This window comes from Strigops habroptila, chromosome 3 (genome assembly GCF_004027225.2).
Source record: "Strigops habroptila isolate Jane chromosome 3, bStrHab1.2.pri, whole genome shotgun sequence".
In the NCBI taxonomy this organism is placed as follows: Eukaryota; Metazoa; Chordata; class Aves; order Psittaciformes; family Psittacidae; genus Strigops; species Strigops habroptila.
In genome coordinates, this window is record NC_044279.2 from 63,660,625 (window position 1) to 63,688,538 (window position 27,914).

The following is a 27,914-nucleotide window of genomic DNA, read 5'->3' on the forward strand; positions in this document are numbered from 1 at the left end:
AAAATCGCTATGATCTATTGCAATGGATAAATTCCTGAATTAATGTCTTGCAAGACAGTTGGCAAAAAAAAGAATGTCCATTCACATTACTGCTAAAATCTCATTGCTCAGTCAGAGATTTCATTTAGCATCATGTCCACGCGTCACTGCGTTGTCACAGAGATGGAGGAGTTCTAATCTCAAATTTATTCAGCCTGCAGCACAGCACCGGACTTACTAGAGTTGGCCAATTGCACCTATTTATAAATCTTTGTGCTACTAAAATCCAGGCATTACAAAATGAGCAAGCAACTGAGAACACAGGGCAAAAGGTGTTGGTTTGCTGGTTTCCTGAAGTATCTCTTCCATTTAGTATCCTCTGTAAATGTTAATATCACTTCTTTTCTATAGTTAGAGTTTGGAGAGGAGAAAGTACACCCTGCAAATGAGAAACACAATTTCCTTGTTTCCTTGTGGTGCACCCGAGATCCTGTATTATAACACACTGGTGTCTCACTTTATCCATCAGAACTGTAAATTATGTACTTTGCCTTGCAGTGATATTAAGCCTCAACAGTTGTAAAAATTTTGCAATGCTTGGATGAAAACATCATCTAAAGTACACTGTATAATTAATGTGACTGCACAGACGTCTCCTTTTTAAGCAGCTTCTTCAAAAGCACTCTGAGAATCTAAATCCTTTCTTCTTTTCATAGCAAGATGATTGATTGCATATTTAAAAGTATTCATTGGTTCTATGATAAGGTTTTTAAAAAACCCTTAAAGCTTCAAGATATCAGGAAGAAACATTGTAATTGCTCAAATAACTTCAAATGCTCATACGTTTTCACTGGTCTTTAATACATTCACACAATAATGGGACCCTTATAGGCAAGCTGTATATATTTATTTAGAAAACGCTGGTTGTAAGTAATGGACTAATAATAAATAATTTGTAGAACATTGTGCACAAACTATAAAGAGCATTCTGAACAACTGATCTCATTCCTTAGTTTAATTATTCAGTTCTTTTTTGAATGAAGCTATGTGTCTGTATATTTGCTTCAGATCTCGAGAGGGTATTGACCAGGTTTTCTGAAGTCTTTTGCATTATTTATCTCTTCCTACCATAAGGCGTCTTATAGGCATACTGTTTCAATAATTAAATGTCAACAATTCATGCTGTTGGCCAAAACCCAGAGGACCTTCATAAATAAATAATAACATCTTGCATTTTTATAGCTTCTTTCATTCAAGGGTCTCAAAGTGCTCTGCAAATATTCATTAAGACCCTCCCAATAGCCTTGTAAGGTAATTCCGAATTATTCTGCTCTTGGTTTTTTCACAACCAGGAAAACCGGCACAGGGAGATGGATCAGATACTCCAAGGTCATGGCTCAAGCCAGTGTCTTAGGCGAGAGCACAGCCCGTAACGACAACCCTGTCTGCCAGCTCCCCTCGCCAGGCTCTGTGCTGGTGGCAGCGGGAAGCAGATGTGACACTAGGGACCTCACTGAAGTCACAGCCACAGAAAAGCAATGAAAGTGGGGCAAGGTGGGGGGAAATCAGCATCTACCCTATTGTCAATTTTTGGTTTAAACACGTTTTAGTACAAGTTGCCAAATAAGATGAGGCAAAACAGTGGGTACTGCATGGTCCACCTCTCTGACCCAGCACTGCCGTTTCTCCATTACTAATGCTGCAGCCAGCAGTGATTTCAGTCAGAGCAAGGAAAGATTTGATGTCTTGTTTCCAATCTAATCCTTCAAAATTTTCATTAGTAGTCATACATCTATGTTTTATTTGCGTTTCTCCAGTCATTTTTGTTGGCATCATTCTCCATGATTCCTTTTTCACTCCATATTGAGGAAAACAAGAATGATAACAATGATCTTACATTTCTATAGCAGCTTTCATCCCACTGACATGTTGAGAGCAATGATGAACACAGAAATAACATAAGAAGCTTTTCAGACATCCTCTTCTGGAATTAGAGCTGAGTTTCTGAGGAGAGAAAAGCTGAGTCTGAAAGCTGAGGGCACACCACTTGCTCTGCTTGCTCAGGTAGTTTTCAGCCATTAATTCTACTTCCAGCCCTCCAAAGAGATGAGAAAATCCACACAGAGATGATCCCAACAACAAAAACAAATCTCCCATTAAGATTCTCATAACAAATACCAAGTTCAAAAAAGCTCTGGTACTGTGCACTACTGCAGTTCATTTCTGGTTTTAATCCAATGCCTAGATAAACGCAGTATCAGAACACTATGTATTAGAGAAAGAAAGCAATATCCAAAAGTATTCTCACCCAGAACTAGCACTTTAGCATTCCCAATTCCCCATTGATTTCAGAGGAATGTCCATGTTTTCCACCCCTTACCCAAACTGTCACTGTATACATATATACATATACACCTGTATATGGTATATGTACATACTGCATATACACACACACAAAGTCCAGCCTCACAATGGTAAGGTGTTTTAGACTACTAAATTTGAGCACAAGTTACCCCTTAACTTTTCACTACTTAGTACCATTTATCAGATGCTTGAATGTATATACCTCGTCCTGATGTTGCTTCCTGAAATTCTGCACCTGAACTTTCAGCTTTAATTACAGCCGGAAATATTTACTCTTTTTCAAGAACTAATATAGATTTGTTAACATCACTGTAGATTTTGCATCCATTAGGACACAAACCATCAATGCTTTTTTTGTGTGCGTATGTGATTTTCAAAGAAACAGACTAATTTTCTCTGTTGATGGCGAAGGTTAGGGGCACTGGTAAGAAAGAGATATATGAAGAAGCATTCACAGATATTATTATGAGTCAAAACTCACAAATTGTCCTATCTGAAACAGACCAATGTTCATTGCCAGACAGAAAATGAGAGAAGACTATTGAAATTTAAGGATATAAAGATATATTTAAGACTATGTTTAACTATTTAAGGATATATTATTGGAGCAATAAAAATTAAATCAATTTTATACATTGTGAAAATGAGTAAAAAAAAGGAATGAAAAATTGGGTATACGATGCTTTAATACTAGTAATTCACTCTTTTCTCCTGTAGGTTCTTTTTTCTGTGCCTATACTATTCCTCTGCTTCTTGAATCTCCCTTTCACTAAGCTTCGTATCTGCTTTCAGTTCCTTTTACCCTGCTATTTAGGTTTGGACCCATTTAGGGAAAGTGTACGTTCTTTTAATTACCATATTTTTGTATCTACTGGAGAGTTTTTAAGTTCTCCTTCCCCACATTTTTCTCATTGAGTCACCCAACCCAGAAATTAACCTTATTGGTAGTTTTGGCTTCAGCTATGTGAGATACTGAGTTGTGGAACACAATTATGAAAACAGAGAGGACCTTAAGAATTCACTTGTTTTAAAATGATGGTGGCAATGTGGTGGATGATTAAAGACCTTTTTACCATTTGTGCAAACAGCTGATTTATAAACTCAGACCTATTTCACCCATATGTATACCTGTGATTTGCAAGCATCCTTTAACTGAATTTAGATTCAGCATGTGATACTGCGCCAGAGTAACGCCTGTTCTGTTGACCAGCTATAATTGTTTCTCAGTTTTATATATAGTTTGAATAAATGGTCTCATCACAGCTCTTACAAGTTAGTATAACAGCTCAAAAGTTAAAATGTTGATGTGGGTTGGAGTGACAATGAAAACAAGAGGGGACATATTTTGAAGTTATCACTATCTAAATTTGGATTCATAAAGGACTTTTGAACTTATTCTCTAAAAGCCTGAATGCATTTGGTAAAGGTCCCACATCTCACTCTTTATAGAAGACACTACTTCACTGAATGTCTTCTCCTTAGAAGACTACTTCACACTGACCTTAAAAATATGGTGTATGATTGAGTTCCACCATGATCAAGGCCAATAGGTACATTTCTTTGTTGGATTTTACCTGGGATAGTTTCACATCTCTTTATGTCTTCATGGAAATCTGTGTGTGATTGTTCATGTGTGTGTATGCATGTCTAACAAACATGTAAATGATTGATTTAGGTAGACTTAAGCCTGTCTCAGAAAATTAGAATATTGTCTCAGGACAGCAAACTCCTTCATGCTGTATGCTTCAATACTACTACTGAAACACATTTTTATTCACTTTTTATATTACTCCGAATAGTCTCTGCTTTCTTTGTCATGTCCTTAAGATCCAGCAGGCAGTATGAGACAAATAAAGTTAATTTTCAAAGCAGGCACTATAGATCCCATGTCACTGCTCTATTAAAATGACATTTTGTGTTATGTAGAATGACTGATGCAGACGTTATTTAATCTGACGGATGCTAGAGCAAGAGGCAATAGTTGCTCACTGCATCATTATTCAATAGATAACACTTTAGCTGGCTTTAGAAAGGTCACTCTCATGTAAGGGATACTACTGAACTAACACTTTATTACACTTTCAGAATACATCATCCACCTTTAACATTCCCTGCCTTCCAGTAAAATTATGTTAAATCCAGTCAAAGCAATAGTGAATGAAATACTGCTAAATTCTATCCCTTGAATCAAATTAAGCTACTAAACTGGCCCTAATAACATCGGTATTCTACCATCTGTTTTCTCAGTTTCCCTCTACTCAGTTCCCCTTTACTATGGGCCTTTAAAAAAAACAAACAAGACCAAAACAAAATAGACACCTGAAAACCCTGCATACAAAGTCAGCAAGATTCTCAAATTTAACTCTTACAATTTTTGCTTTTTGTGTGCAAAACCCTCTGTCTACACAAGCCGAAAGTTTGTAGTTTGAGCCTACAGGTATTGCCTGATCCACCCAGGGAGATTTCATGTAGAATGAAGATGCAGAAGTGATCAGCTATTTAAGCTGAGAAGACTCTTATTCTAGCTTTTAGAAAATCCAAATCTCTCTCTGTCGTCCTGTTCATTCCTCCCAGCACAAAATCTAGAAACTCTCCTAGAAGAGCTAAACAAAAAATCGTAAATTAGGAGAAAGACTGATCAATCTTCAAACCTTAGACCATAGAAATAATTTCAGTGATGACAACATCATTATTTGCATAAGTGAGGACTACTTACATGGGGCTTTTGCTTCCTGCACTGCACTCGAAGAAGTTTCCACACAAGGCACGGCAAAGCTGGGCACTTGGGGAACACAGCAGTGCAGCTGTGTTAGAACAGTGCTTTGCAGAGCCTCATTAGTGCTGCTGAGAAACGGATCATTTATATCTATTTCAGATATCTCCAAGGTACTGCATACAGACATGCTTTCAACCACAGCCAAAGCCCACTGAAATAAAGAGCTAATTGCTAATCCCAATTATTTATTTAATTGAAAGAGCTTGAGTCACTCAGGGTATGTCCACAGAGGTTTTTTGCAGACAGATGGGAAATTGGTTTGCCTAGGCATTGGGCTGCCTGCATATAGCCTAGCTTCTCCCAAGAGGTACAGAGATACAATTAACAGGACCCTGTGCATAAGCTAATCAAACTTTGCCAAGAACTTTCCTCATGCAATGTGTTATCATCCTACATGAACACGGTTTCACTTCTATTTTCTTCTGCTCTCAGAAGGTGTACAAGTGAACAGATCCTAGCAGCACATGAACTTTTCAGTAACTAAGTTGATCTTAATCTTCCCTTGGACAAGAGCATAGGGCAGATCAGGCAAACAAGCACAGAGAAAGAATGAAGGGTAAAGAATGCACAAGTGGCTTCATTGCTGCATGGATGACAGATCTATGTGCAGGTGTAAGCAGGCAGTTGTTCTTGTCCTACTCTGGCAAGAAGAGGCCACAGCTGTGGCATGCTGCTGGAAAGCCTCTGTCTTCTGCCATTGGTAAAGAAGACAGTTTCCTTTTTAACTCTGCTAAACAAGAAATAGACTGAGTTTGTAAAAGAAGATTTGCACTGTAAAGCCATGGAGAGCTCTTGTCTCTGGCAGAGCATGGAAAACAAGCTGTCACTGACAGGGTATATCAGTTGATTTAGGTCATTTATAAGAGGGCTTCTCACCTGTTGACTGTTTTTTAAGGAGAAATGGGTCACCAGTGCTAGGGCACTGATCCCTACTGCTGGAGTCAAATTTTGTTACTTGGCAGTGTAAATTTGATGAGATAGGTAGCATGGGGACTTCTATTTGTACCTGGGTGCAGACAAGAAGCAATATTAAGCATAAACAGCAGAGGTTTTAAGTCAGCATTGTGGCTTTACTGCCTTTTCTGATAGCAAGTCAAACAGACCAGATAAATCTTCCAAGGGACCTGATCAGTAGCAGCAAAATATTTTTAATGCAAACAACAGCATATTAATAGCCACTCTATGGTGAGGATCCCATGTGATAAATACACCCACAGGAATCCAAGGCTTGTGCTGGTAATCTTAAAAGTTCCCAGAGGCCTGATTATTTTGCAGCAATGTTGCCAGCCTTGTCAAGACTCATTGCTTAATCAATCTCTGCAGAATCATTGGGCTAACCAGCCTTCCACCGACAGGATAACCAGCACTAGACTGTGAGCTTTACTTCTGCACAACTGCAGCATGTTAACAGAGCCGATAAAGCATAATTGGCCATTATCAGCTCAATACCACCAGTCATTCAAATTGACAAGGTTTGCTAAGATGGAAGGAAACAAGGCAGGGATGTATCTCCTGAGGAAAATCTTTACATCCGTGATTTGGCCATTTCTTTCCTAATGCACATGTTTATTACATATTTCTTTGCCTAGTAGCACTCCTTCATTCACAACAGCCTATTTTTCTAACTGATAATATTCTCAGATTTATTTTTGTAAGGCAAGAAGGCAGCACTTTGGTTGTCTATTCTGACCTTTCACATAACCCAGGCCAGAGAATACCAACCAATTTCTCTTAAGCCTGTGACATCTGCTTGAGCCATAACACAGTTTTACACAGATTTCCGGTCTTGGCATCACCTGTATCAATTTTTCTTTGCCTTACAATATATTAAAGAAAAACATGTATAAAAGAGGTAGGTATTACTGAATTAAAGACTTACAAGTAAGGAAGAATCCACTACTTTCTTAAGTTGCTACAGAGAGTAATTACCCATAATGTATTTTTTTTTTGATACTAAATTCAGCATCAACTCGTCTGATCTAACAGAATAAAAAATATGGAGATCAAAACACTATGTAGTATCAGAAGTCTCTTTCCCATGTTGGTTCTTCTAGACCATAATCTAATTGACTCCTTCCCTTCCAATGGATAAACTAACTAGACCAATTTTTTTAATCTCCCACTATAAGGCATGCTCCCCAACCCTCCCATCATTCTCATACCTTTTTTCCTAAGTCTTTTCCAAATTCATGGCAACTTATTTGAAGAGATACAAACCCCACAGCTCAGAAACAGCCTGAAGAGTCATGTGACCAGGCAGTTGGATGTCATAGGATCCAGCAGATTATGGTTTTTATTAGCCCAGAACTAAAATTATTAGTGAAATTGCATTTGTTTGTAACAATGGAACCTTGTAACCTTTAATGGAGATCTCTGATAGACATGAATGTAAACTACCCAGAAGCAGCAGAAAGAGATCTAGGAAGAACCGGAGATATTAAGCAAAGAAAGTTTGGTTTATGTAATATTTTCTTTTTTCCACATTTGCTGTAGGGTGAAAATCCATCTCTGGAGAAATTCAGAATTAGCAAGGACCAGTTTGTTTAAACCACATACCAGCTTTTTCTTACTGAGGAGTGGTCCTCATTCGTTTGTACAGCCATTCAACAGAAATGGTGTCTTGCTCAAAAGAAATATTCAAGGCTGCTTAGCTGTAATTACATCTGTAATAAGGAGCAGAAAAACCTAATTTGATCACCTTCTATTCTCTCTCAGACAGACCACATAAAACAAACCATGGGAAAGCTCCTGTAACTAACTTCATTGGGGAAAGTCTGCAACAATTTAAGGGAAAGTGAAAGTTTTGCACTTGGGCATGAGGAGCAATGGGGTCAACATAAAACACGATCAGTGTGTGACATGAGTCTGACATGTCTTGTCACCCTGTCCCCAAGCTCCATGTCTGCAAAGTCACACCAAGCGCTGCCACTGCAGTGCTCTCAGCACAAGGAAAGAGCTAGCACACTGAAAAGCATGCAATCAAGCAAATGTCTCATTCATAGCTTTTCCCCAGGCTCCATGAATTTAAATGTGCAAACAGGATTTAAAGCACCGTGGCTTAGAGTAGTAGTAACCAAAGCTCTAGTTACATCATGATAGAGACAAGAGAGCAAAGATAAAACAAAAGGACCTGGTAATTGTTTATTATAACTTTTTAAAATTCTGTGCCTTTTTCCACCCTAAATCCTCTGAAATAAATCTGTTGATGAACTATGGAAAGCTGTTAAAGCCCAGGGCACATCATGATGTCAGCTACTATTGTATAATTGCACTAAAAGTTAAGCTTTTGCTAAAGAGAGAGAAAAAAGGGGGGGGGGGGGGAAGATATATTTTTATAAACTCTCATGATCAGGAAATAGTTGAGAATGTTTCTAGAGGAAGAAACAATCAATGAAGTGCAAATTACCCGAGCCTGCAGAGAGCATGAAATGACAAATCTCATAGCAATATTTAACCCAGGACCTATTGATCTGGAAGAATTTCATGAGCACCATCTTGTTCTCTCCTGTCTAATCCCTAACATTCCCTATACTTACAGCACTGCTATCTTCAGTGGACAACAATAGGACTGTCAGGATGCCATAGGAAGCATCATGTTATACCTCACTAAACATTTTGGATAGTTTTCAAATAACTATGCCTGATATAGTAAAGAGCATCTCCATAAGCCTTACTCTATGAGTATCATGTAATGCGGAACTGCGTTCTTGTTTTATCAGCAATGATTCCTCTGTTATTAAAATGTAAAGTCTACAGTGATAGCTGCAGATGTAATCTTAGTTATCCTGCTGCAAGCATTTTGCTCTATTAAGAATCCGGTTTCCAGCATTCTTGATTTTGGACAACACTCTATCTGAGCACTTGCAAATTGAATTCACCTTTAGAAACAAGACTAGTATAAAAAGGACTTTCTAAGTCAAAAGAGCCATGGAATTACTATGTAACTGCTTTGTAACCAAGAAAAAAACAACTGGGAGTGGCTTATTAGTGCTAGTTAGAAAAATCTGCAGGGGTTTGAGACTGGGGATTTTTTGTGAGGGAAGGAAGGATATGAAAGAACCTGAGATTTTCCAGGTGGCAGAGCAAACCTGCCTGCCCTAAGACCTCAGGAATAATGTTACAATTTTAAAATGGCAGGAGGAGCTAGATTAATAATTTAGGATGTGAAGCATGAACAGGTTTCCCTTATTCTCAGTGCCACTGTCGTGGTTTGAGCCCAGCCGGTAACTCAGAACCACACAGCCGCTCGCTCACTCCCCCCCCCCCCTTCTTCCTCCCCCCGCTCCCGGAGGGATGGGGAAGAGAATGGGAAGAATGCAACTCCCACGGGTTGAGATAAGAGCAGTCCCGCAACTAAGGTATAACACAAAACCACTACTGCTACCACCAATGATAATAACGATTAGTGAAATAACAAGGGGAGAGGATACAATTGCTCACCACCCGCCGACCGATACCCAGCCCGACCCGAGCAGTGATCTGGGCCTTCCGGGTAACTCCCCCCGGTTTATATACTGGGCATGACGTGCTGTGGTATGGAATACCCCTTTGGCTAGTTTGGGTCAGGTGTCCTGTCTCTGCTTCCTCCAGGCTTCCCCTCCTCCCTGGCAAAGCATGAGACTGAGAAAGTCCTTGGTTAGAATAAACATTACTTAGCAACAACTAAAAACATTGGTGTTATCAGCGTTGTTCCCAGGCTGAAAGTTAAAAAACACAGCACTGCACCAGCTACTAAGCAGGAGAAAAATGACTGCTATAGCTGAACCCAGGACAGCCACCTTCTCAGAATGCAGTTCAGGGCTCCGCGCTCAAGCAGGACGCTCGTGCTGCCACGACTACAGCAACAGACTTACAATTTCAAGTGTCAGTAAAACGATGAACTCATTTGCATTCACTCTTTCTCTTGGTTTGCTAATGACAGAGTAGTGCTTTTCCTCAGGTGGAAATTACTCTCCCTGAGAAAGGTTTGTGTATCAACAACAAATCAGGATATGTGGTTCTTTGTGATGTATTTGGCTACACACAAAAATAAGTTTATTTTACACTTGTATCTGTATCATGAAATATTTTTTTGCATATTTTATGGTGCAGCATGCCACTCAGCATTATTTTCTTCGAGGCTATAAAATTTCAGTGTCGGCTTTTAGGTTTTGGGGGAAGTCTGATGGATACCACCAAGTAAGCGTTTTACTAGTCCATTATTTTCTCTGCATTTAAATGGCATTTGAGAATGCTTGAGAAGTATAATTCCTCTAGGAATGCCTCTCCAGTCTGGGTTGGTGTCTTTGAAGACTATCCCTCTCTTTCACCTTTACACATGTCTATGGAAAAAGAGGACGAATAATACAAATTGTGATCTTCAAGGTCTAATGCCCTCAACTTACAGAAGACAACTGTAAATTCATTTTCAATGTATTTTACCTTGAGCTGTCTTGCTGTGTGGTGTCCTGCAAGGCTAATTTGATCTACGAAGGTACAGCTTAAGCACCCATCATGATACCAGAGCATTATCATCACTTTTCCTTTTAATTTAGATGCAGTCACTTCTGATCACCTCTGTATGCACACCGAAAGCCTGAGGAACTGCAGGGAATGTTTCTCCATCCTCCTTTCCTGCTCAGAGATGCAGCATGTGCTCTCTGGGGTGGGGAGACAGAGCAGTGCCTGGCATCTGCTGAGCACTGCTTGGCAGCAGCTGGACTTGTTTAACAATGTTTAACTTGCTGAATTTATACATTTCTAATGCAAAGCACCAAGGAGGTAGCTTCAGGTCAGAGATCACAGTTGGTAAGGAAACCCAGCCTAGAGCTCCTCACCTTTCCACATGGTCTGAGAGGCTACACCACCCTGCTATGCAAGAATATACTCTGAATAAACTCACAAATGCCATGAACTTCTCCATTAAACCAACCTCTACCAAATTAAACACCAGAGGGATATGCTATATATGCGTAAGCTGCCAAGCTGGAGGGGAGCAGAGTGACAGCATGGCATAGCAGCCCAGTGCCCTGGCAGAGGACTCACTGCACCAGGAGGTGAGCTGTCAGAACCACAGCCGTACCACCTCAGTGCCAGCGGCCACCCAGGACCACAGCAAAGGAGTCCTGTCAATGGGAACTTCCAAATTAATCTCCATAGAAAGTGACTGTTGTTGCTGACACACATGGCCTTCCCTCTCAGCTGTGCCAGCAGCATTGCATGGGCAAGGATGCCTTAAGTATAAATGATCTTGGAGGTGAAAAGAGCTGCTGTCATGTCCCTGACCCTTTCAAGAGATGGGGATGGAAAAGAGGAGAGCAGAAAAAGAGCTCCTGGCAGCGGGAGCAGAGGTGTCTACGTAAAGACAAAGGGAGAAGGGCTGGGGAGGGAGTTGCTGTCATGCAGAAGCTGGGGATGCAACAGATGATGACATCAGCTAGCATGTGCCAAATGATACAGGAAAATCCAGTAAAACTTCAGCAGATTAAATGCCAAAACCAAAGGTCCACAAGAGAAACCAGAGTGCTCCTGGTGACTAAAAACATCCACCACTAAAATGCTGGTGTTTCCCAGTTATGGGACGAGGCCTGCAGCAGAGAGGCAGCATGAAGAGGTGGCACAGCCACCAGGCATGGGACACAGATTTTGTTGCAGTTCAAAGCACTAACGCACTGGCTACTGGCACACCAGCCCGACTCCATAGAGATGGCCACTGCATGGCAGAACACCCCACATGTAAATAAATACTGAAGGTCTTCTGAGACTCCTTCATATACTGCCATTTTGCTGCGTTAGTAGTCATAAAGCAGGGGAATAACATAACTGTGCAGACATAAACAAACTACTTTAATTTCTTTCAGAAATTCAACTCTGTTTTTTTTTTTTTCATTCTTTACTCCCCCTCTCAAGAGTGAGCAAGTATTTGTTAAGTTTGGCTTTGAACACAGGAAAACATGGTTGGTAATAACTCTCCTAAATTGCTTTTCTTGGCAAGAACTCTGTGGCAGCCGTCCCTGGTTCTGCTGTTAGGGGATGACTCTGAAGCTAAGAAAACACACACACATGCAAAGTCTCCAATAATTATATGTGCAGTACCTGCTTTTTAATGCACTGCAGTGTAATTACCTTTTTGTCAGCACAACTTCATTCTGTGCAGAACAGCTGAAATCCCTAATTACCAACTACAGCAGCAAAAGTCTCCCATTTGCTCTGGAGAAAGTAGTATCATTAACCCAAATCATTACTTGCTGCTTGTCAGGCGAGGACTATGGAAATTTCACCTGCATTCACAGGTTTCCTTCAATGCAAAAGTTAACACTATGGTCTGGATAAGGTATCGAAAAAAACTCACTCCCCAAGGGCAAAACCCAACAAGCTGACCCAGACAAGAATCTCACCAAAGCCAAATTGGGAGTGAAAGACTTGCCAGTGGATTTCAGGGTTTAGCCCTACATAACGAGAAGTGCAATTTTCTTTAACAGCAAGGGACAGAGTTTGGAATATTGCATGCATCAGATAAGGCACCTAAAGTGCCAGGCCCATTGGGGCATAATTTGGGCATAGTACATTGTAGCTCTCAAGAGCTGCCAGAGTGCCCTGCGCAGAGAACATACTGGCAGTTAAAAATCATGCAACTTTCCATAGCCAGCTGTGTGCCTGGAGCAAAGTCTCAGCCAGATTTCAATTTATATATTTATATTCTGTCCAGTGAACATCCTCTGCAAGAAGCTGAGGAAAGAAAATACATGCGATATAAACTAAGTGCTATAACAACTCAACTGAAAGCTAAGGTTTAAAACTAGCTCATCACTATCTGCTCAGAGCTATGCTTCTTTGTGTTTCTCTGTGCTTACCTTCTCTATTTATCTTGCTAAGAACAGGACAGTTTTCAGTGCATATTTGCGCAGGGTCCTGTGTGTTGGATACTTCCATAAAACAAATAATATTATAGCAATTGCTAATGTCAAGCTTTCAATAGAAAGAAATAGAGATGATCACTCACCAAAGTTGTGGGTGAATTTCAGAGGGACATATATCTTACAGTTTTTCCAGAAGGAATATATTTTAAGGAGAATAAAAAGTGCTTTCAATGTCACTGTATTTCAGCAAGTATCTTATGTTTCCAGGAAAGTGGCTTGCACAATAATGATTTTTAGTCAATGCAAGAAAATATTTTGCAGAAAGCAAATTTTGGGTGAAAATATCTGAATCATAAAATTGATTAAAAGCTGTGTAGAGCTTTTTAGATGAAACATGGGTAGGAATTCACAAGATAGGTAACATAGGTTTTCACTGATTAAAAATTAGGCATTAAGACACATGTAGAATGTGGGCATCAATCCTATAGTGCAGCTAGCTATATTTATTTGGGTACCATCATAAATTTGTCTCTCCAGAAGCCTGTGTGCACTTTGTGAATTGTTGAGTCACAGATCTATGGATTACCCTTGCAAACAGCAGGGAACGTATCACTGTAATATCCAGGCATTAGGTTCATGTTCTTTAGTTTTTACAGTCTTGCTTCATGCTGTTGAATACCAACTGCATTTCAGAATCCAGCACATGGATTCAGATATGAGCCATGCAGATGTTGAGTATTAGAAGAATTCCTGAATTTACTAGGCAAAAGTTCTAGGCAAACTTAAACCCTTTGATAGTCAACCATTTCTCTGTCAGGAACTCTACTGTAACATCAGCCTGTTACGCAGCTACAGAAGGTGATACTAATAAATTATTTTTTATGTGAACATACCCACTTTCTCCCCTCTTTCCAGAAACTGAATAGTGAGATAAAGCAAATGACAAAATTTTAGCAGCTTCTGAGCAGATTTAATTAAGAAAACTCCATTTTATTGCAGACAGACTGGCCTATTTAATCTCCTACTCACAGTTTTCCTTCTCACTGCAATTTTGTGCAATTAAAAAAAGACAAACTGGAATGCCAGTTAAATGCCTTTTGAAACAACAGCCACATTTTCTGACACCTGTTACAAAAATGCATGAACTGACACATTTGCAAACTACTTTCAGTGTCTCTGCAGTGGCCTCCAGCTGCCTTGAGTCCTAGGCTGCTGCATTTTATGTCTCAGAAAAGCAGAGAACATCAGCCACTCTCACAACCTCTGTGTTGCAGTACTGTGAGGCAGCAGAAAGGAGAGCGGTTTCCTGAAGCAGGCAAGAGGAGCCGTGGACTTTAAGCTTCCAGTGGCTTGAAGAGAGAAAAGAAATAGTCTTGTCTCCTGATGCTTCAGGGGCCCAATTAGTTATTCATTTGCATTGATCTACTCCAGACAGAAACTCGTCAGGAACCATGAGCCAACTGTCCTCTGCCAACCCTCTCACTGCTCTCACCACCCTCAGACCCAAAGAAGCCTTCTTAGACTTCCTCTTCCTCCCCGTGCAGCATCCCTTCTGTACTGAGCCATCTCCTTGGAGAGGAAAAACTTTAAGCTTCATCATAGTGGGAAAGACGATGGGTTTCCTCTCTGAGTAGTCAGTTCCTGGATGTATGTGAGGTTTCAGGGTAAGACAAACCCAAGATAAAGCCAGATGCTCCTGGAAATAATCCTAATATTCTTCTTCAAGAAAGTGTTCGGTTAATGGGCTCCACAAGCTTATAGCAAGACTTCTGAAGTTTAAGCGGGGTTATAGAGATGTATTATTCAGCCACTTGGAGAAGGACAGAGGTTGGATTTAAGGAGGTACTTTCTCTTGTGGCACAAATTACAGTTATACTAATAATGGTGATAAACAAGGAGAGACCATGCCATGGCCTAGAGGCACAGTACTGACACATCACACTGCATCACTCAGAGTGGTTATTTCCAACTTGAAACTCTCCCCCAGTCTCCCTCTCTGCATAGCCACACAAATGAAGGCATGAGCGCAGGATGGCAGGAATAAGAAGGTGGAGGGTACAGCGGTGGGTGTGGAGGACACACTGATCTGGGCCCCTGCTCTTGATCCAACCGTTAAACTGCCCCTGCTTTGCAGACAGTCTGCTAGATGAATCATCCTCTGAACTACCCAAATCTTGCCAGCCAGCTTAAAATAAGTTTGCTGACTTAATAAATTCACTCTTTCTGCAATTCTGTTCACTATTCCCCAGCACCCGCTTCATGCTTTTCACCCGCCTCTGCTAGTAGAGGCTTTGTGCAGCCGTTTCCACCTCTGCAAAGCAAGTGGAAGCATTAATAAGTCATCAGTAAGGAATCAGACTTGGTACAAAGAAAACACTGCTTCTTCTATAGTAACTGCTCACAAACCAGGCCCTACACCATCTTAATTATGCCAGCACTGACACTGCTAAAAGGCATAATCGTATCTTCCCTCCTAACAGGCTATTTATCTTCTGTGCTCTTTTTCTTGCCTTATGCTCTGCTTTCTCTCACGTCTTTCTAAAATTGCTGGATATTTTCATAAGATTCACATCAAGAATTATTTTATTTTATTCCATTTTTCATCCACAAGCATTAGGAAATAATAGCTTTCCAAGCTATGCTTGGCAGCATTCAAAGATTATTGCTTCTAGTGGGAGTACCAATTACAATCTGTTTTGCTTTGTAAATATGCAGGTTCTTTAGGTTTTGCCTCACTTGAACATTAGTAGAAGTGATGGGACATTGTTCTTTCATCTTGCAGAAAGGAACTGAAATTATTTTTTTTCCCTGTTCTTCACCAAGATGAAACAGAATTTACAACATTTTCATGGAAGACAAGAGGCACAAGGTGGGAGGAAGGGAAAAGAGCAGCAGGGAAAGGAGGAAAAAACAGATTAAAAGAAAGGAAAGGAGGTGGGAAGGTAAGACATTCCCATTTGACAAGTTCTTGTTGACTTTAACCGCAGCTGAACTTGTTATTTTGGTGTAGATTTCATATGTTTCATCTGATGGAGTCATCACTTTCTGTGTATATACATGCTAACAGAGGGCTTTATAGTCAAAAGAACAGGGATGAGTGGTAGAAAATTAGAGTTTAGGTCCATCTGCTCACAGCATCCCACACAAGGGGCTTGATTCCTGGACTACAAATTCAATCGTTCTTATGCCGGAGCAATGCATATTATGAACACAGATTGTGGCTGTGTTCCGACCTGAAAGGCTGAGCGTGCCATCAGGAATCCATTAATAATTTAGGGCATCCGCTTGTAAAGTGGCAGCCTACTAAAACAGGTGGAGGACCTGAGGGTTGCACAACTCAAATGAATGCTCAGGTCCTTAAAATACTACCTCTTCCAGAATCAGTCTCTCTTCAAAACTAGAGATTTAATTTTTTACCCAGTTTTTTTTTTTCAGTGAAAGTCTCCCTGAAATTGATGCATGCCTAAGTAGAGTTCTGATGAAGAAGCAAAAATTTCCCCAAGAAACTGTTCTTAAAATAAAGCTAAATTTGAAGCACATATTCAGCGCTGTTTGCATAGGAAGATGAAGCATTGTCATGTCTTTAAATCTGGAAAAATAACACAAAAAAATATCAACCCCCAACCCACACTTACACAGTGGTTCTCTGCATTCCTTGCTTCTATTATTTTTATTTTTTGCTAGCCTTCTTGCTACCAATCAGATTTTCTGAAAATAGATGTTTATATTGATGGCATATACTATTCTCTCCGTGCCTCCAATAGTTAAGCTACACTGCACATCTGGTTAGTCCTGCCAGCTGATATCAAGGCATCGCTCCATCTTCAATCACCTGCAGCTGCAATACTGCTGATCAAGCAGCCTGACTTTGTCTTTCCTAGGTAGATCTTCGAGGCAGAATGTGCCTCTGTATTATGTTTGAACAGCAGCCAGCACAAGTTCACTCATTTAAGTCCCCAAACTGCATGGATGTAAAAGTCTCAGAAAGTCTGAAAATATGAAACATGGAAAGATATACCACATGATTTTTTTTTTTAATTGGTAAGTTAAAACCTATTTTTCCTGCTATAGGCAGAGCCTTAGAAGATCTAACCCTTGCTAGTTCACGTAGTGAGCTGTGTGCTGCACACTAGTCCACCACAGCACAAGTAAATTCAGACAACAGAAATAAAACTCTACAAAACCAGAAAAAAAACTCTACCAAAACAAAATCTCACATACAGTTCCTGACATACTACATTAACGATCTATGCTAGTCAAAGCCAACCAAAATAGTTCATAGTTCTTGACTGTAAACCTTCAGCCTGCACTGATGACTAGGACTGCTTAAAAGGTCATTTGCAAGCCCTTTGGCATTGTCAATTCGTGCTGTAAACTTTTGATGTATAGAACATGTCAAACCAGTAAGCAGGCCAGTTGAACTTCAGGATATGAGGGTGATCCCACAGGTCCCCCATACCTCAATTTCTGCTAAGGTTGGAATGTTCTTGCTGAAGCAGACAGGCCTGCAGCATCATGCTATGATTCCTTGTTGTACTTCGGGGCCTTGACATGCCTTTCACCTTTCCAGGAGGGAAGACAAGCCTAGTAGAAGATACCTGGAATCCACAGAGCAATTTGTAGATGAGGCCCTGCTTTGCAAGAAAACCAGGTCAATAGCTGATGAAAACTGCAATTACAAGAGCTTGCTTATTAGAACCTGTACATGTTTAAAGGGGGGTTTACCTCAGCCTGACAAGCTGCCTGTAGTTGCCTTGGTGTACATTTTTCATTTAAGCGTTCAACATAGGTAGGGATCCAATATGCTGTATACATGCTTTTGTCCATAACACCACCACAACAGTAATGAAACACTGATGGGTAGCAGACAAGCAGTTAAGAGCTGACTTATTTCGTAGCATTTTTTATTTTGTTATGGAAGCAAATATGACCATTATTGAAGTAAACAAAATAACACACATTTGTTTCCATAATCCTGGGTTCCATGCGTCCTGCGTTCCATGCGTCCTGGATTCATTATTCACTACCGTGATTAACATTCATTTTTTCTCATGTACAAGAGAAAGCAGTGACTAATTTATTATTGAAGTTCATTGCTTCGAGAAAGAACATTTTATGGTTGATGTTGGACATCCTGTGCTACAGTCCTGTCATAGAAAATTAGTATCTAGCATCCTTACAAAAGACCTGTCTGCAGGTTGTGGTGTCACCTTTCCTGAAGAGTACTGTTACTATAATATAACCACAAATAACCACAATCAAGATTCGAATGGACTAGATGGACAGAGTAACAACTAGTTCTTTCCATAAAGGAGTTTGATTATTACAAAAAATAGACAAAGTGCAAGGAAGAGGAAGCATCAGCTGACCAAAGCAACCAACAGTATAAGAGGATCTAGACAATAAAATATCTTTAGGTCTTTTAATATAAACAATATGACTGAGATTATTGAAAGAAACGTAAGGCAGAGAAGAAAAGTTTATGCACATCTTCAAAGTTCCATTTCTGTTCTTTAACCAGAAGTTCATTATTCCTACAAAATTTCTGCAAAATTCCCAGCTTAAATGGAGGGTTGGACATGATGACTGCCAGAGATCCCTTGCTGTTTAAATTATTCTGTGATGCTGTAACTTCATTGATGGCTAATAAGCGGTCTCCCCATCAATCAAGAATAAAAGTAACTGCACAGAGGAAAATTAGAAAATTATTTCACACCATCTCTAGTTTCAGGGGTTGTTTTTGAACAGTGTGCCTAACTGCAACAAAAGGATATGGCCATATAATTACTGTTTTTCCTACAGCACTAAGAATATAAAGAAAGCATGACAAAGGACAGAAATGCAGCACTTAACAAACTGCCATCACAATAATGTAGGCAAATTGACAACAGAGATTTAGCAAAACAAACACATCCAATAACAGCCTGCAACTTTATGATGCTCTCCATGCTTAAAGCACTACTTTACAGGTATAGACTTTGCTAAAAGAGACTCCAGTTTCAGTCTGGGAAATCCTGAACACCTCAGCTCTGGGGCTGCACAGATTGATCGTCTCAGAGTCACCGTGATCTCCTCAGCCAACCTCTTGCACCATACAGGCCATAGATTTCAACCAACTGATTTTTGGACCTGGCCCCGTTAATTGCAGCTGAGGAGGGAGGCATCACCCGGAGTGCCAGCTGACACTTCTTAGTGAGGGGGGCAGGCTACACCTTGCAGGATCAGCCCTTTTTGAGGTGAAAGCCATAAGGCGCATTTAATTCCAGCAGCAGCAAGTGCAACACAGCAACACAGCTGTGCCATGTAAAATACTATCATGATTAAACAACGTGGAGGAGAGGTAATTACTTATTGCAGGGTCACTGGAGGAGAATGGCTTATATACACGCGAGGAGCACAGGGACAGCAGGATGCATACATAAGCAGCCTGACAAAAAATGTACTGGCATTTCATAGACACAAACCTGGATCCGCTTGGATTTCCCCCTCCACCAGCAAAATGCAATCTAGGTGCAGAGGAAAAATTACTCTCCCTCCCACCTCACCAGTAGCTTTATTATACCTCCAGAAGCACTTATCCTGCATGCTCAGTCTCATTAGGTTCAGTAGGGCTCTTCTTACTGCAGGATCAAAGGAGTCTTTTCCTGGAGAGTTTGTGCCGTTGATAATTTGGATATCTGCAGTAAACCTAATCTATCTGTGCTACACCATAGAGATTTGAGGGAGGGAAAGATTAAAGTGATTTGCCTAAGACAACAGATGCAGTTTGAGGAAACTGAACACATGTTTCCACAAAACCCAGGCTTAAAAATAAGAAGTCTCTTCACACATTAAAAGCCCCCAAATACACATTTGGAGAATTAGGATTTTGCTATCACTATATTGGATATCTGAAGGGGAAGGATTTGGACATAGGCTTATGTTTGTCTTTTTTGCTGCATTTTTACCCTTTTCTTCTTCCCTAGCTTATCTTAATTTTTACAATGAAAGGCCCAATCAAATAGGTCATGAAAGTCTTCATACATATCTTCTCAGCAGACCACAGCTCTGGGAGAACGCTTTTCTGACATGCTCAGCCATGCTAAAAATACTCAATAAACACTTGCAACTTTTTATAGTTACTTCAGGATACACCACTCCAAGGAGATATTCAGATGTCCACTGCCTTCCACTGTGGTCCAGCTTTGCTGTGACCACAGCATGCCAGCTCCTCTGCAAAATGAGAGTGGCCTCTAAGGAGGCAAATGTGGCCGTGAAGGGCGGCATTAGGAAAGACATGCAGCACCCACCTTGGGCACAGGGATGAATAATGAGGTTCCTCTGGAAAGCACTTGTAGGTATTCTAGTTCTTCAAAAGGTTGAAGAGAGAGATATAGATGTGACAGCAAACACCACTTTGGCTTTGATAATGACATTTTGCACAGCTAGCCTGTTCTTTGGCTTGTTAAAGTCAAAGTTTCCTGTGGGTAAGAAATGAACATTACTTTGTCACTGTTTTCAGGGCTTTCTGCCATGTTAATCTGATTATCTATGACAGTTTCTGTCAGTTTGTTAGCAGAGATCCAATTATTCTGCTTGGCTTTTAAGTTCTCACATATTTCTGGCTATGGGCCTGATTCTGAGTTCTGTGTCCTCCTGTCTTCAATGAAAATTTTAATGTAAAAAAAATCAACCCCACAGTATCAGAACTGATACACTAGTGGTTTATACAGAGTTCTTAAAAAATTGATGCATTCTTCATCCCTCTTAAGCTTTAACAAAACACTGCAAAACTGACAGCTGAAGGAAATTAATGGCCCTGAGCTTGATCTGACTACATTTCTATAATTGAAATTTACAGTGGTTGTGAAGAAGGGACTTTACAAACCTTCCTTAAACTCTTGTTTAGATCTTGGCTTTTCTTCTGTGTCAAAACAAAGAAGGAAAATACAGTACAGTTCTATAAGTAAGTATGACACACTTTAAACATAGAAATAAAAATAGAATCAGGTGGATCCATTTCTAAGGCGTTTGAGGTTGGAGACAGCGTATTCAATCTGCCATTTTCTCTTTTACACTGAGCTTTCCTAAGATGCAAGTTTGTGTGGAATAGACCAATACAACTGGAAAGTGGCAAGCATATACCAAGCTATAAACAGACAGAAAAAAATGTCAGTGCCTAATCCTTTCATGTCACTAGCTTTTAACTCATCTCTGTTTGAGGGTCCAAAATTAATGTGCCCAAAGTCAGTTGCCACTTCTTAATGTCTTTTGTCAGTAAAACCAGTAATTCACAGGCTTCATGAATACCTACCAGCAAACTCTGTTCCTTTCTCATTCTAGTCTGTTCTAAATGTACATTCTTTTCAGTGATGTCTGTAAATAGAATATGCCTATAGAAGAGCTTTTTGTGAAAAAGACTGCCCATCATTTCGTACAATGTATAGCTCCACTGACAACAGGATCAGCAGGAGCTTGGCATGACAGTCTCCTGTAAGTTCTTAATAGAGTTATTTAAAGCTCTATGAAGCAACTATAAAGGCACAGGCACTGGAAGGCGATGCTCTTCTTTGCTTGGGCTCCATGTCTCTATTACTGCTACTAGCCAAAATTTCTATTATTTGGAAGAGTTGCATGCTTATACATCCACAAAAAAGTTAGTGGAAGAAGTCATGACTCCCTGGTGTCCACAGATTTTAGTGCCAGACTCCTGAGAATTTTCTCCCAAGCTGCATTTCAGCAACAAACAAAAGCTCTCCTCCAGTCCTGGCAATTCTCTCCTTCACCACTGCCTGCCATTTTCACTCACTGCAACATGCTGGCAGTGAAAGACATGCTCCAGGAAGAGTATGCTTCTTCATAGAATTCCTATTAATGCTTAGGTCTGGTCTTTAACAAATGTTTGCAGATAAGGGCTTTACAGTCAGCGTTTTGCAAGCAGACACTGCTTCTTCCCCCCGCCTTCCTTGGGGGGTGATACAGGTTAACTGTCCTTTGCAGCCATGTATAGCTCAACCAATGGCAATAAGCACGATACAATGCCTTCTATTTACAATCCCAGTAAAAATTATGCATCCCACCAATCAAATCAGGAACTTAAGGCAGCTGCCACCAGAATTAATTTGAGAATATTTTTTCTTAAACTTTATAAAATGGATATAAGTTTCCATCATACCAGATGTCATACTCAGCAAGAACACCAAAAACCAAGCCAAACTCCGTTGCTAAATATTAAGTGCAACATTCTGTATCATCACAAACTTCGACATCTCACTCCATGACAATTTGTTTGCACAGTTCCTTCCAAAATGAGCCTGTTCGTATTGGGTGTAACTTGGCAGAGACTCTTCAAAGTCAGCAGAGTACTGCCAGCCGCTATCAGGCGAGGATCTCACCAACAGTTCCATTTCTGCACATCTTAAAAAAGATAAATGAAAGAGAATGCACTAAGAAACCCCAGCATTTCTTTCTATAGGGAATTTTAGAGCTTGAAGAAGTCTTCTCTTTCAAGTGCAAGCATAAAATATATACTTGGATAACAGCAAGATTGAGACTCGATATTGAGAAGGAAAGATATTCTGTGTTACTGCTGCCCCTTCATCCTTACCATCCCTCTCTGAGCCAATTATGCCTGAGAGAATCAGGGGAAAAGCATGAGTGTGTTAGATGCATGAAGTGGGGGGTGGGGGAAATGAGGTAATCAAACCTCACAACTTCAAACCTCACAGCTTCAAAGCCTAAGTCTATCGCTAACAAGGGTCAGAAAGAAATCCTGTGAACTCTCCCACTCTGCCAGCTATGGTATCAAACAGACCTTTGTTCTAGGGGAGGTTATATCATTTCAGGCTGCATGGCAACTGCTGGAGTCAGCCTGCTGATCTGATGGGCCAATTACCTACACCAACAGCCAGGCAGGTGTACAAGGAAACTCTTCATTGTACTAATTCAACCTGATGATGACCACTGAGACATAGGTTTCATAATAGAACCACCCTGCAAGGTTTGTTGAACTGCGCAGATGAAATTTGTCTATTACATCTGTCCAACCCCATTCAAAGTGATTATGTTCTGAGAGAAGGGCAGAAACAGAATATAGCCCACACTCCTGAGTCTGGGAGATAGGATTACAGAAATTATTAGCTGGCTGCTAGCAAGTCTCCAGAGTACTATACCAAACAGAAGTTTATAAGCTTACAGCACAATAAAATGAGCAGGGAATGACAGGGGGACTGCTCTCTGCGCATCTCGAATCGGGTAGATTAAAAACATAAGTTTTGCTCACTGTATGATCCTGGGTTTTCTGAAAGACATTCTACAGGGAAGAAAAAAAATAAAGAAAAAAATAAATTAAATAAAAAAGGTTTCAAAGTTTTAGTGGCAACAGAGAACACTGTGGGAGCAGAAAGGCAAAGTCAGTACACAGGTAGTGGACACTTACTGCGCATCTCCCACAGAGGAGGTACTTCTGCTAATGCCCTAGAACCCTAGCTTCCTTCCCACATTCAAGAGTTGGCTGATTTTCTCTAGTAAAAATATCTAAAACTTTCACCATTGGGTTAACTAGAAGAATTCTACCTCACGGTTAAAGTGAGGAATGAGTGATGGGGAACAAAAAACCCCACAAATGCATTCTGTGTTTTATTTCACCTTTAGGCTTCCCCAACCCTGAAGCTTGTGAAGGAAAGGAGAGCACTTCAGCCTTCAAGAAATTTAAGATCAGCCCTCATGGCTGCCTTTAATCTGAATGCAGTAGCAAATAGTTCTCCAGAGGACACTTGGCAGCCTAGGATCATTGGTTGTGTTGGTCTGTCACCTTTCCTAGCTGTCATAGGGGCACAGCACCACTCAGATAGTCCACACAAATAAAATGTTCCACACCCCTTCAAGCCAAGGGTTATTGCTGCAAGCCACAGAGTCAGCAGCTATAGCCTGCAGCTGGAACAGAGAGAATATTGTGACAACTCTTCTATATTCCCTCAGAGAGGTAAGAGCAGCTTAATTCAGTCTTAACTTACATAAAGCTCTTGAAGATCCTTAAATGAAAGGCGCAAGACAGCATGGAAGAGTAACTATGTTTAAGCCATTCAATAATTACCAGTGTAGTATGAAAAGAACAACACAAACCGGTAATGTCAGAGAGAAGAAGACGCTATCTGCAGCTTGATTAATTATTAAATACAGTAGTATATTAGATGCAGTGCTTGTATAGCCATATTGCCTGAATCCATGCATAGGAATACCTAGAAATCTGAAAGACAAATAGCAGGAAAACAACTTTTTTTTTAATATACAATTGTTATTTTCTATATAGGTCATTCCTTTCCTTCAGAAATCACTTTTACACAAATGTAAGGGACACAAATCAGGCAGGAAAGAAGTAAATACATCTGCATTAAATCACCACCAACTATGGATGGATTTAGGAGCCAGGTAAAGAATTTGATATACCTGTAAATATTTAAATTTGTATCAGTATGTTTTAAAACTGAAGTTTACTCCCTTGTACTGCCTTGCTGTCTGCCTTGCCAAGATGCATGGTTAGTATACAGCCAAGGCGCTGAAGATGCTTGGAGCCATTTCCATAGCAACAGACTGAGGTGAGGTAATACACCTGAGATACTAATGACCTCAGCGTGGAGTCTAGATGCTCACAGATAAATGAAATGAGGTGGCTGAAAAATTTCACATTTCAGTGAGTTTTTTAATGAGCGGGAGAATGAACCCATAACAAAAAATTCCAGATAAAAAACTTTTTTCTTTGTATCACCCCTAGGGCATATATTCTTGTTAAAGAGAAAAGAAAAAAAGGGGCAGGGGGGGGAGGAAGGAACCATTGCAAATGCCATGTGTGTATATCTCTGAAAGAGCAAAGCTGACACAAGCAGATTGTTCACCTCTTTTTGTGCTTCTGTGTGTACAAATGCACTTACATTTCCTGACTGAACACATTTGACTCCATAGAGAGCTCTTATGTACTTCAGCAGGTTTTAGCTTAGGACTAGCATGAAGATTCAGTTTCTTTCCTGGCCACCTTCCCAGTGCCATTTCCCCTAAGAAATTCCACAATTAGATTTTGCCAATGGGGACAAGAACTACGAGAGTATCTTTAGATTTGTAACCATAATCTGTGAGGTCAATGGAAGACAGCAGGCGACGTTTAAATTTAACATATTAAGAATCCTACAATTTGAAACAGAAGAACTGTTTGCTGGATCTCACCATAGCTCTGAAGACAGTCTCCCGGCTCACTGTAGTACTCTCTGACTTCCCCCTGTCTGGCAGAGGAAGATCAGGACCAACTGATGAGAAGGGGAAAAGCAAGGTCTGCTTTCACTTAGCCCAGAGGATGTGAACCTGCCATTCAAAAAAATGCCTCCTTCGTGAGGCAGTGCTTGTCTTCCTTTACACCTTTACTCATGGGCCAGTTTGCCCACACCACGTAGTTGGCAGCTGTGGCTCAAGTTGTAGCACGGGATGTTTTTTTTCTCTCCACTTTCAGTGAGCCCAGGTCCCTCCTAACTTTATGCTTCTGCATAAGCAAATAAACAGAGTGAATGAAGTTGGGCTTTAATAGACTTGGACCTACACTTAACAAGTAAAGTAGACCTGGTCAGCCCCATAAATATATAAAATGAATGAAACCAACAGATAATGCCAAAGCCAGCCTATCCAAGTAGGATTTCTTGGTATATCCAAGAAAAATTTTCTCTCAGTCCTTCTCCCTTGTTAGTCAAACCTCTTGCTGATTTCCTCAAAATATAATGATTGCTGAGAAATGAAAAATGTTTCTCATTTGTAGATCATCTTGTTACGATTGTCAGCTACATCACCAGTTCCTAAAGCTGTCCCTACCTCCAGGGCTCTACATAAGTTACTGCTGAAAGCCAAGATCTAACAAAGAGCAAGTCATTTTAACTAACCACCCTGCAAACACTGAGAACATGAATTTAAATCCTGACTGCACCAAGCCAGTGGTCGCATTACTGATGATTTATAGGAGGGAAGTTCACAGTGGGTTCTCACCAAATTCCATAATTAGATTATAAAACTCCAGCTCTCCCCCCTCACTGATTCAGTGCTAATGCCAGGGCGGTGGGCAGCAGGGATGTGGCATAGCTTGCACGATTTGCAGGGCTGCAGAATAACTGGGCAGTTGGGGAGCAGGTTGGGGACACCTGAGGAAATCCAACATCTGGGAATAAAAGACCCAAAAGCTTGCAGATATTTTGGCAGCAGAGGTTTGTCAGAAGCAGATCATTTGTAAGAAGCAGTGCCCACGCTCTGCAGAGGTGGGCATGATTAGATAAGAGCTCTTCTTCCTAATCACTTGGCTTTTCCTTTTTTTTTTTTTCCTAAAAAATACTTTTTATTCCCTATAGCTGCCCTTCAGAATGTTTTTCATGAAGATATGGAAAAAGTTCTGATAAATTGCAAGCAGGTCTTTTCTAAAATACTCCTTTAAACAGATGAATTTGCAAGTTATTAAATATTGTTAAGCCCCTTTTCTCTGTGAAAAAGGTACCCTCTCACTACAAGGAAACAGAATTATATTCAACATGGTCAAGCCACCAACTCTGCTTCCATTTCTCAATGAGTATCCTCTGTAAAACTATCAAACTTTCCATTTTGAAAAGGTCATTAACATGTAATAAAGTATTGCTTGGAGGAAGCCAAGGTGGGGACCAAGACTGGTACTTCTGCACATTGGTACTTCTGGCAGTAGTGCAGGTGTGATGCGATCCTACTCCACATGACACACAAAAGTAGGTGACCCAGTCATTTGTGTCCAGGTTGTTGTACCTGCATCTGAGGTTGTTTACCTTTAGAAGAGAAAACACAATAATGTAGCAAAATCCCTGCAATGGGGTGCAAATATCCCATACAGACATGCAACTACTGCTGTGTATTAGGGGGCATTGGCTGGGTAATTGCTGTGCCCAAAGTGTCAGTATTCACACATCAATCAGGGAGCAGATCAACCAAGACACTATTGGACCAGTCCTTCTTAGCAATGACTTAGGAGTCAATTCTCCTTGCACATCTCATAGCCCAGGCTAGGCACATAGCTGTTAATTTTCAGCTTCCTGCTTAGACTTCATTTGAAACTTCACCAAGCTTTGTTTTGGTTTTGTGGATGAGAAATCAGTGTGTGAAGCAGCAGGTAAGTACTAGTGATGCTGAGGAGTGAGTCAGTCAGTCTAAAGATAAATGCATGTGGCAGAGAAGCAGAAAAAAAAAAAAGCTCCATAAGTGGCTTGAAAATTAAAATATAGAAAAAATACTAGCTAATTCTGATCACGTAAGGAACAGAGCACAGGCTTGCCCTGCCGCAGACACATCACTCGTTCTGCAGAGGAGGGAGATTTTCCAATGAGAGAACTGGGTCAGTAGAACTGGAGTCCAGGCTTGTCACTTCAGCAGTTTAAACACGAATCAAGTTAGTGTTTAAACCCCAGGCTCTGACCCAAGGAATGCGAACAGATGCCATGCTGAGACAAGTCACAGATAAAACCATTTTCGTTGGGTTTATTTTTACTTTTTTATTCTCACTTTACCTGAATTTCCCAGAGTGTGGTGCAAAAATTCAACAAAACAACCCAGTTTTAGTATGTCACAGAATATAAGCTTTTCCTCATGAATATTTACAAACTGTAAATTACAGTCATTTGCATTGTTCACTTCATGCCAAAAAAAGCAAGTGTCGCATTCCTTTCACTTAACTTGCTTGATATTTCTATTGATGTTGATAGGTCTATCTAGATTTGAAAGCAAACAGGATTTGGCTTTCATAGGCATATGATTTCAGATAAGACTATATCGATAGGACTTAATATTGTAGTTTTACTCCAGAAAGACTCATGCTGAATATAGAGAAGAACAGAATAATACAACCTGGAACTGTCATTTGCTGTGATTAAAAGTGCCCAATAATGTTTATGATCCTTTCCTCTTAGCGGCTGCTCCAAGATTTAATGCTA

At 40.3% G+C, this 27,914-nt stretch overlaps 1 protein-coding gene across 4 annotated transcripts in view; it reads right to left on the reverse strand.

The window, feature by feature from the left end:
* The window catches only part of PTPRO (protein tyrosine phosphatase receptor type O), a 156,012-nt gene that overhangs the window by 98,894 nt on the left and 29,204 nt on the right, over nt 1-27,914 (reverse strand). Inside the window, exon 1 of one of the 4 annotated variants that reach the window (XM_030478718.1) lies at nt 20,247-20,412. The exons of the other annotated variants lie outside the window; for them this stretch is intronic. Within the exon in view, the coding sequence (XP_030334578.1) occupies nt 20,247-20,372 (126 nt within the window). The 5' untranslated portion in view covers nt 20,373-20,412. Of the gene's footprint in view, nt 1-20,246; nt 20,413-27,914 lie in introns of those variants that run through there. 4 annotated transcript variants of the gene reach the window in all.